General features: G+C 36.7%; 1 protein-coding gene across 1 annotated transcript in view; it reads left to right on the top strand.

Annotated features, from left to right (window-relative positions):
- Window positions 1–8625: 8625 nt before the first annotated feature.
- myo3a (myosin IIIA) overlaps window positions 8626–10731 on the top strand; it is a 78634-nt gene continuing 76528 nt past the window's right edge. The window contains exon 1 of the mRNA XM_016576120.1: window positions 8626–8755. Coding sequence (XP_016431606.1) covers window positions 8754–8755 — 2 coding nt within the window. The 5' untranslated portion in view covers window positions 8626–8753. The remainder of the gene's footprint in view (window positions 8756–10731) is intronic.

Here is a 10731-nt window from a genome sequence, read left to right as displayed (position 1 = left end):
TATATATATATATGTATATATATATATATATATATATATATATATATATGTGTATATACATAATGGGGACATAATAATGTACTGCATGAGCCAGAACAGGAATGAGCCTTATATTATATCTGTGAGCATCTTGCATTAGGCATCTGTCATCATGGCCGTTTCTTTTTTTCTTCCCTCATTATGATCTTCATTGTCATTGTAAGGAAATGGCAAGCATAAAATGTCAAACAGTGAGTGAATAATGTTCAGAGAAGGGTGATGCAAATATAAGTAGAACATATGCCTAAAGCATCAGCCAGTGGAGAATGTAAGACTTCTCTAGATTGTTTAAAGACTTTAATTCATCTTCATATCTTCATAACCTGCGTTGACAGGGTCTTGCTGATAATTTCACACATGCTTGTAATTACAGAAGGCAAATGATCACCAATAGATTAATATCATTGATAGATTGCATGCTGTTGATATTTAGTATTCAGGTGCTACCTTTGCTTTTATTGTCTCACTAACAGCTGGTCACAGCCAATCATTTCATTAAGTAGCTCATTAATGGGTCAGCTCATGAAACTAAATGCAGTTTTTCCACCTTTTTCAAGGTCTCAATCAGTATTATTTGTAGTGTTTACTAAGACAAGTGTCACTATTACTATAGCATAAAACGAGGATTATTGATTGGATCAAACCCCTAACCCCAAGTATTAAACTGCCATATAAACCAGAAGATCACAAGAGTAGTCCAAATTCAGAGTATACTGTATTTGATGAAAGAAAAAAGTATGCTGTATATGTGTGTAGCATGAATGCAATGTGAACATATAACATCCGCCATGTTGGCATCGCGGTTCCCTGCCATTGCCTTTCCCTCCTGTGGCCTTATGGAAAAATAGTCAAGTATCCAGCAGATGATAATGTGCATTTAGACATACTACTTATTTAGCATACTGCTTTTTGCATACTATAGAAAAGAAAGCATATTCGGATAAAGATACTTGGGGACTCTTTTTTTTTTGGCCTACACTAAATAAATAAATAAAAAGTGGTACTCTTTCAAAAGGTAATAAAAAAGAATATGTATCATTTAGGTACTTATATGTACCTTTAAGGTTTTAATATGCACCCTTCAGGACTAAATAAGGTACAAAAGTGTACCTTTTGAAAGCTTTTGTTTTCTGAGAATGTAGCAACGACTTGGCACACAATGCCCTAGAAATCATAACCTACAACACCCGAACAACCGCATAGCTACACACTAAAAAACATTCAGAACACTTTAGCAACTGTATAGTAACACACTGGTAACCACCATTATGCATTAGTATTTTTTTTTTGCTTGCTAGCGCAGCTCAAATTTTCTTCAGACATTTTTTGCAGGTTCATCAATCATAGAGACTGAACTTCTCCGCTTTGATTAAGAGCCCAGAACAGGTAATGTGTCTGTCTGGCTTATTGTCTGAAATGGGGGGGCCAGCCTTTGTACAGAGATTCAGTCCAAGTAGGTTGTGGGCCCAGTGCCCACACTAATCATGGGGTCATTACGGCCACTGCTGTGTCTCCGCCTGTGGGTTGGACTGCACCATTTGTAACCCAACAGAGCAGGAAATGAGGCACTTTAACTGTGGTGACTCAAGCCTGGGAGATCCAGTTGAGGGAGCACCACTTAAGGAGGCTGATCAAATTGGACCCCTTTGGAAATGAAGGCCGTCAGAGGCCAGGGAGACCTGAAGTCGGGGTGGGGAGGTGTCAGCGTGATGCATGACGAGGGGCCTCCTCATGGGCCGAGACGTGAACGACTTCATACAGAGTTATTGATTGCCTCTGGTCCTCCCATCAGCTTGTGATTGATAGTCCTCTTTCTAGAGGTTGAAACATCAGTGCTGGCTTTTTCTCACTGCTTCGAATTATGATGTTTGCCTGGGATAGTTATGTAAGAGAGAGCGAAGAAAGGAAAGCGACAGGGAGGGTAAAAAGAGATAATGAAGGTGCACAGGAAGAGGTAGCGGCATCTTCTGAGACCGCTCCGGTGCTCTCGTCGCCCTTCAGGATCGCGGGTATCTGCACAGAAACATCGAGAACACGAGCACCAGGGAAACAGTGAGTGTGCACTTTACCTTCAGCTAACGTAGCACGGACGTGCTGGACGATGGAGTCTCCGATGATCACAGCATCGCGTTCCGTCTCGCGGAGGGGAGTGAAGCAGTTCCGGGTGGAGATCTCGAAGACAGAGTCTTACCGGGATGCACACAGCAAGCGAGCAGCATGACATCTGGCGTCTCCTCTGGTTTGAAAAGTGAACCTTGGGCAAGGCAGGGACTTAATGAACACCACAGGAGCTTCATAACAAACCAGAGAAACAGAGAAGCAGCCATGAATATTTCAGCTTTCTGCAGCTCTTCAGGTACAGTATAATGCTCTATCTCTGCAGGCCACACAGATAAACATGCACAAATAGGTTGGGCAGCAGCCCCTGTTGGTGAGTGTTGTCACCAATGAAGTGTGAAAGGCTGCTGAAATTGATTGACACAGGAAAAAGATGCTTGTATGCTTGCCAATAATTGGATGTTATAATGGGAGCTGAATGCTGTAACTTACTGGGCATCCAGTCAAGCAAAGAGAGGATGGACGCTCAGGAAAGATTTTAAGTCAGTGTTGATTGATGCAGAGAAGGGTAGAATGGATTGATGGCTTACAAATCTATGAACCAGTACATTTTTATAGGTCAAAATTGGGTCTTTGCAACGTCATAGGTTCAGCAAAGAACCATCTTCATATAAAGAACTGGTTTTAGCGGTATAGGGTACTTGAGGTGGTTGGAGATTCAAAAAGTTCATGTTACATCACTGTTTTGGTTTTTGGGTTCTTTAAAGCATATACATGTTCCAACATATACATGGTTTTCTAAAACGCTAGATGATAAAAGTTCTTTGTGGAACTTGAATGTTCTCCGATGACAACAGGCTGTAAAACCCAAAATGAGTAGATCATAAAATGTTCGAAAAAATCCCTTAGGCTATGTTCACACTGTCAGAGTTTGGGATTGACAACTGCATTTACTTGAAGGTGTGAGTCTTGAAATGTGACTTATAATAGTGGCTTGAACACTATATTTATGAATGTGCAACATGAGTAAAACCTATGTTCTACTCGTAACTATCACCTGCAACCTTGGAAGACAGTCCAGTCCAAGTAATATAAAAGATGGTGACTTCCATAAAACTGGAAAGTCTTCTCACATTTGACACAACAAGAGTCCAATCGAAGTGTGAGTTCATTCATTAAATCTTAATTGACCTACAGCAGCTTTTATACCTTCCTTCCTTGCAGAGTGTTTCCCTGCTTTCAGCCCGCGATGCTGGAACAGGCTCCTGCATCCCTGCAACCCTATAAGACAAGTAGTTTGGATACTTTTTATTACTTTAGCTTTCAAAAAAAAAACTTTTTGGCCAAAATGTTCTATGAAATGATACAAATAAAATGATACAAATGCAGCAACTAAATATATCTAGTTAACATACTGTTACTTAAATAACCCTGTCTGCTAGGCAATGGTGTTGTCATTGCCAGAAGTAGAGACACTAGATGTCTCTCTAAGATAGATAAGTCACATTAAATCATCAGCAGTGCAGGCTTGGATGTAGTAGCAATCACAGAACCATCTGTTGCACTGTTAGAGCCATTGTGGGTTGAGTCAGAACAGAACAATAGCATAAACCTCAAAGAAATCAAGCTGTCTGTCCTTACACTGCTCTTACCGAGTGCATGCACTGTAGGTAGAAAAACTGTTATATAGCCTGGTGTCATGCCCCATTGCACCTATTACAGTATGGGTGTCCAAACAGTTGCCTGTTTTAATCTGTCATCTGCAAGTGATATTGCATGCCTTCGTCCATAGGTCACCTCAGCCTAGCATCAACTTTGAGGTGACATTAAAGCAACGGTCAGAAGCCATGCATGTTGGGATATTGTACAATATTGTGTTACTTTTTGTTGATGAATAATACATAATACAGAGAGATAACCTAACTGTAGGCAGTAACTAGCACAGTCACCTTCCTCTGTGACGGGAGACTATGACTGATTGATACCTGAGCATGTAGAAGCAGCGGCGAACTGTAAGTTGAAGTTTGTTTACTTGCATGGTGTGGGCTTTTACCTTTTGTTTGAAAGTTTGGATCTTAAAGCAGGTGTTTATAGGTTGTTGTAGAATTATAGACACTGTAGTATTAGTTAAACACATTGTAGTTCTTTGCAAATAGAGAAAAACATGGTTTTTACAAAAGGTAAGCATTCAAGGCAAGCACTATCTGCGGAACTGGCTTTATTGCATTTGAGTTTGTATTAGTTATGTTAAATGCATTTCTTTTTAATGCCTTAGATTAACTTAGTAAGGGCAGGGCTAGATAACCAAATTTGACTGATTTGCTTACCTTCAAGGTGTGGGGTTGGCTGTAATTCAGTGCTTTGAATGTGTACGTGCATGTGCATGTGCCTTTGGGTAATACATGTCTTAGCCACAATGAGACTTTATAGGGATGTGGTTTTGATTTGCATCTAAAGTTTCAGGTAAACGTCAGTTCATTTTATTTGATTCAACCTTGTTTTGTTTTGTTTGTTTTTTGTCAGTAGCATGGCAAATTATCCTAATATAATAATAATAATAATAATAATAATAATAATATAACATGTTAAATATATAATATTTGGAGTAACATGAAAAACTAACAAAATGTTTTGTGTCATGTGCTATTGTTGACTTCTTAATATGCATATTCATAAAACAATGGTTGTATTTTCTATTTGGATGCACCATTTTGGTGCATGATACAAATGTTTAAATTTATCTTGATATTTATTTTTGTGGCTTAAGGATCATTTGTTGTCAATGTAATGGTGTCTTAAAATGAGTCTTTCAACTTCTTTTTCCTCTGCATGCTTTGCCCTGCAAAGGTTAAACTGAAACTTCAACCCACTCACAGCCTTGTAAATTAGCTCAGGTCTCCTTTCTTCCTCTGGCAGACCTGGCTCCTGTTTCCTCACTCTCCTCAAGTTGCTTCAACTTTTGTTCTTTAAAAAGGTGAAATAAGGAAACTTACCATAGTGCAAAATGTATTATCTTGAAATGTTTCAGAGTGCTGAGCCCATTCATAAAGTTGCTCTCTGGATGCAAAGCAGGCAAAGATGACATCTGGGCAAAACAGGTATGCAAATGTATAGTGAATTCACTATTGCACTACATTTATAATTGTGCCAGTATTTTTGTGCACAGTACTTCAGTGCAAAACCCTGCACTCACAATACAGTTTAGCCAGGTGCTAAATGCACTGAAATAGTGCTGCGCCATATTTAAATTAAGGCAAACTCACCTTCTTTGTATGCAAATTATGATTGTTATAGATTGTACCATATTTACAAAAAACATTGCTATTTTCCTTTTACCTTCCTAACAAAACTTTATTAAGAAGAGATATTTGTGTAAATTCTGTTGTGATTATGGTTGCAATAATTCAGTAAATGATGGAGAAAATAATTATAACCAAGCATATCCAGATGTGTGGTGCAGTACACAATTTTAGCATTTTTACTGAACTGGATGCTAAACCAGCCAGACAACATGTGCAAATAAAATCGTACCAGCTATCATTCTTAGTGAATTCTTTCATGTGTGTTTAAAGTAATGTAGGGTGACCATACATGCTTTTCTTTGATTAAAATGTCTGTTTTTTTTTTCATATTTGCTGAAGGTAATGACTGAAAAGTAGTTTGACCAATAGTGTGCAGGGATTGTACATAATTGATGAATTGTGGCATGCAAGAAGGTGGGATCTACAAAGAATGGTCAAAGCAATGCAAATATGCATGCATACAATGAATGAGGACTGAGAGAATGTCAATTGTATAAACAAAGCCAAAATCTGGACATTTTAGGGAATTTGGAAATCTCGGCCAGGACATGTCTGGGAAAAAACAGGACATATGGTCAACTGACGGAATGTTGCTATGTAATGTTAATCTGTCCTTATGTACCAGCATGGTTTAAGCAAATAATGTACAAAATTAATGCAAACATGCATACACTCTCAAAAAAGTGCATAGATTGTACCTTTTGAGTTACAATAGCTTTGCATGGGACAGTACCCTTAATAGTACTATAAGAGTTTATATTGTTACCTGAAGGTTACCTATTACCACTCTAAAGTAGTAATATGCCCCCTTTATGGGTAAAGAAGGTACAAAGGTGTCCTTTCAAGGGTACTGCCCCAGTGAGAAGCTGTTGTACACCTAAATGTACAATTTTTGCACATTTTTTTTTCTTACAGTATAGCCTTAACTTTTCATTCTTGACCTAGTTCTTTACACATATTCTTTGCAAACACAATAATTTATTTATTTATTGGAAAAATAGTAAGTATTGCTTGTAAATGCGAACTTTATGCCAAAATGTTAAGGTGTTCTGGGAGGTTGCTAGGTGGTTACTTACCAGCTCAAATGAAAAGAGTCCATTATCATTAATGCCTCAAACCTGTATGAGCAGTAACAGTGATGCTTGCTTAGCAAGGGCCACTTAAAAATTCATACACTAATGCACCTCATAATAACCTCTAAGTACCCTAGGTAGGGAAGGTCATGTTACACACTCACACCCGATGTCTTGTAATTTGTGAGGGATGAGGTGGGCTAGTCTTATCTTTCGGTTTCTCCTGTGTATCTGTGTCATGGAGTTTTGTAACATATAGAATCTCACTTCATTATTGAACATCTGTGGAAGATCCTTGGGCACTTTACATTGAGCTGTACATGTACTCAGTTACATGCTGTGTGGCCTCGCTGTTTAGAAGGCTAATGACTTGGCATAAGTAATGACGATAATGTCCTATCATGCTTAAATGAGATTTTATAACAGATATGGTTGTTTCTTTAACTTGTGCAGGTTTCTACCAAAAAGCAGGTAGGCCAACATGCTCCTTTTGATTGCATTGTATATCCTGAAACATAGTATCTTAATTGCTACTTTCTACAAATGGGTATGAAAATTTGGCTTGAAAATTAAGTCGGAGTTTTGTTCTTTTTACAACAAAGGGTGAAAGGAACCAATGCCAAGAGAAAAAATGTTGCAGGAGTAGATAACAGGATTGCAGATTTAGCCTAAATTATGATATCCCTCAGTAGGGCTGTCAAAAAAAAAATTTGAATATCGAATATTCGTCGAATTTAAAATAAAAATCCACATTCGAATGCAAAAACGTTGCATTTGAATTTTAGGTGTGCGTCAGGCAGCCTTATCAGTGGCGCACGAAATGCGACGATGATGTAAGTGTCGTTGCATTTTAATGTTTTTGTTAGTCTATCAATTGAACCCACTAGATGCGGCGCTGCTACTTTGTTCATTTAAAATATTGCGGGGAAAAAAGAACATCAATGCAGAGATGATGTTGTTTACATCAAAACCGAAACCAAACCGTTCACACAGAACGCATATTTATCACATTTTCTAGAGGGACGTCTGTCACTGTTGCACTTGAGTCTCGCACAAGAGTATGTAACAATGTAAGTTCAACTTTTTAAAAACATGTCTCAAGACTTTATGGCGGTTTTTCCCCATCCTACTTCATCTCGAGTTTTTAAATGAAGAAAGTACTCTTTGTGATTGGTTTTCGGTCCTTTGTATTAAACTATACATACATGCATGATTCTGTTTTGTTTCTAATTGTTTAAGCAACTTTAATTATATAAGGTTTATAAACATTATTTTAAACATTATGCAATTTTTTCAAAGATAGTCGTGTTATTTTATTAAGCTTTGAAGAAACGTGCATAATATTTTGTTCGATGCACCCTCTTGTGGCCTCAGGAGAGAAGCCAAAAGCTTTACCCTCCCCTAACTGAAATTATGCCTTTTAAATTTGAATATAATTCGAATATTGATCATATTTAAGTACAAATTTCGAATTTAGTTTTTCAGCCATTTTGACAGCCCTATCCCTCAGTGGTGGGCTAGTTAGTTTGGGACCAAATGTTGGTTTGTAGTTGCTGATAAACTTAAATTTATGTTTGATTATTTTCTTAACACAATAACTGATGAATGTTTGAGCTAGACAAATTCAGCCAGCGCAACAATTTGTCTGAAAATTGAGAAAATGGAATGTGATTTGTTTTTATTTGTCCTTCCACGGTTCCACCATATGAAAGAAATGCTGTTACTTCCTTTGCATTACAATTTTAAGGAATCTTCCAAAATACCTAATAGTTCTTGCTACTGAAAAAGGAAATTGTGCCATTTTTGCTATAAAAAAGTAATAGGACACCAATTTGTGCCATATTAATAGAAAAGATGGCATTTTCAATAAAAAGCATTGAGTTTTATAAATACTAAAACACTGCGTGAAAGAACTTTCTCTGGTGTAAATTAAAACCCCTAACAAAGGATAAAGATGCTTCCTAAGCTACTCTATCTAGTTACTTTCTTTGGGTTAGAGAGGTAGTTCCCCTAGCATTATATTCTTAGTTGTTCGTACTAGCTTTGGCACCTGTATCAATGAGTATCTAAATGAGGAAAGGCTCATGGCGTAGTCGACTAATTCCTCTTAATCCCAACATATCTTCTGCTGCTTAGCATTGTTTCTGGTGCCAGGCATGGCTCGCTGAGATTAGCTTTAGCTGTGGTTAACTCCTCCACAAGTGTTCACACGCCACGACTGCTTCCACAGGGTCAATATGGACTTATTCAACAAAATGTTCATCGACCATTTAAGAAAGGAATGGAAGTGAAATGTTGAATTTTACAATTTTTATCTTGAAACTGGGTTTAATTGCAGTTAGAGTAGAGAAAGAGCTGGTTGAAGTTTCACCCGGTAGAGTTACAAATGGTGAGTCTGGTTGAGAGACAGAATAAAAAGATCAGTGAGTACTAACAGTAGTTACATCATTTCATGTTTGATTAACTATTGTTTGGGATTAATGTGTTTTTCATACTACTTTTAAATAACAGAAGTATTTATGACTGATTTTGCCGGCATGAGTTTGGATAGGAGTTGGGTTGGTCTGAAAAATTACAGTATTTAAAAGAAAAAATAATTTGAACAGATACTGCTTACGACTATATACTATTTATTCTGTGGAACACAACAATTAAATAATGTTTATATATTTCTTTTCCACACAATTCTGTAAAATAATATTGTTTATTTGTCTAACAGTAGGTTGTAATATTAAATGTGTGCAGAACTTTATTGATCTTAATGCTTAACGGCAATTAAAATTTATAGTTGAAACTATTCTAAAAATGAATCCTCTACAATGCTCTACAACAATAATATATATATAGAAGAGTTTGGTTCCAAAATGCTATAAATCCATTTTGATTAATTTGAGTAAAACTGTGTTTTCTTTACCAAGAAAGTGGCAAGATGAAAACCACTATTTTCTGTTTCAAACTTTCACATAGCATCTTTAGGTTATAATAACATAAACAAATTTAAATCCAGATTTTGATTTTCAAAGATTTATTATAAAATTGCATAATTTTTTTCCCAAAATGCAATAAATCCATGACACATTTTTTTTCCCAAAATGCAATAAATCCATTGAATCAATATAAAAGTTATTTTTCATATTGAAACTGTTGAAAATACACAACATAGTAAGTTGATCCACATATGACAGCCTCTGAACTTGGTCAATACTAATCTTATATGCAGGCACTGGACTAAAAATACATTCAATCAGTCATCGCTCCAAAAAGAATTCAACGGGTCATCTTGTTAATGCTATAAATTAATTACAACACTACGCAATATCGCGTTCATAATCGAATGTGACTCATCTGCGATTATGAACACGATATAGCAGTGATCTACGGCTCTGTGTATTAAATGCCGTTCCATCTGAAAGTACGTGATGGATATTTACTATTAATCACAGAACCGGCTTTACTGACGAGATGCGCATGACAATCACATGCGATTTATCGTGCAGCCCTAATTTTTTTGTTTGCTTGTTGATCACAAAGTACAAAATAGATGAGGAAAACTAGGATGTTGGACTGCCTTACTGTGTTTTTGACCTCATTGCCTGTTTTTACTGACCCCGAGTTTGGTTTTGTTGGACTGCTTCAATAAACTTCCACATATGGATTCTTCCTCGGCTTCCGCCTCACCCTCATTACACCATGACACGTTTTTTTTTTGTCAAAATGCAAAAAATCCATTGAATCAATATAAAAGTTATTTTTCATATTGAAACTGTTGAAAATACACAACATAGTAAGTTGATCCACATATGATAGCCTCTGAACTTGGTCAATACTAATCTTATATGCAGGCACTGGACTAAAAATACATTCATCAGTCATAGCTCCAAAAAGAATTCAACGGGTCATCTTGTTAATGCTATAAATTAATTACAACAATAAAAGAAAATTTCATCATGAACATACATGAACAACAATATCACATTAAACCACAGAAATTCCAAAATGTCATTGCTCTTACATTCAACTTCCAAAAGTGCATTCATCTTTGCCATGTTACATTCATATAGTTGACTAGTGCTATACGCTGTATTAAAAAAAACATTAATGGCATAATTAAAAACACTTACACTGACAAGCTACGCAATATCGTGTTCATAATCGAATGAACGCGTTCCAATATCGCGTTCATAATCGAATGCGACTCATCTGCGATTATGAACGCGATATAGCAGTGATCTACGGCTCTGTGTATTAAATGCCACTCC

The sequence above is a fragment of the Sinocyclocheilus rhinocerous genome, unplaced genomic scaffold (assembly GCF_001515625.1).
Source record: "Sinocyclocheilus rhinocerous isolate Xijiao unplaced genomic scaffold, SAMN03320098_v1.1 scaffold1213, whole genome shotgun sequence".
NCBI lineage: Eukaryota > Metazoa > Chordata > Actinopteri > Cypriniformes > Cyprinidae > Sinocyclocheilus > Sinocyclocheilus rhinocerous.
Note: the sequence above shows the minus strand (reverse complement) of the source record. Positions and strands in the feature narration are given on the sequence as shown.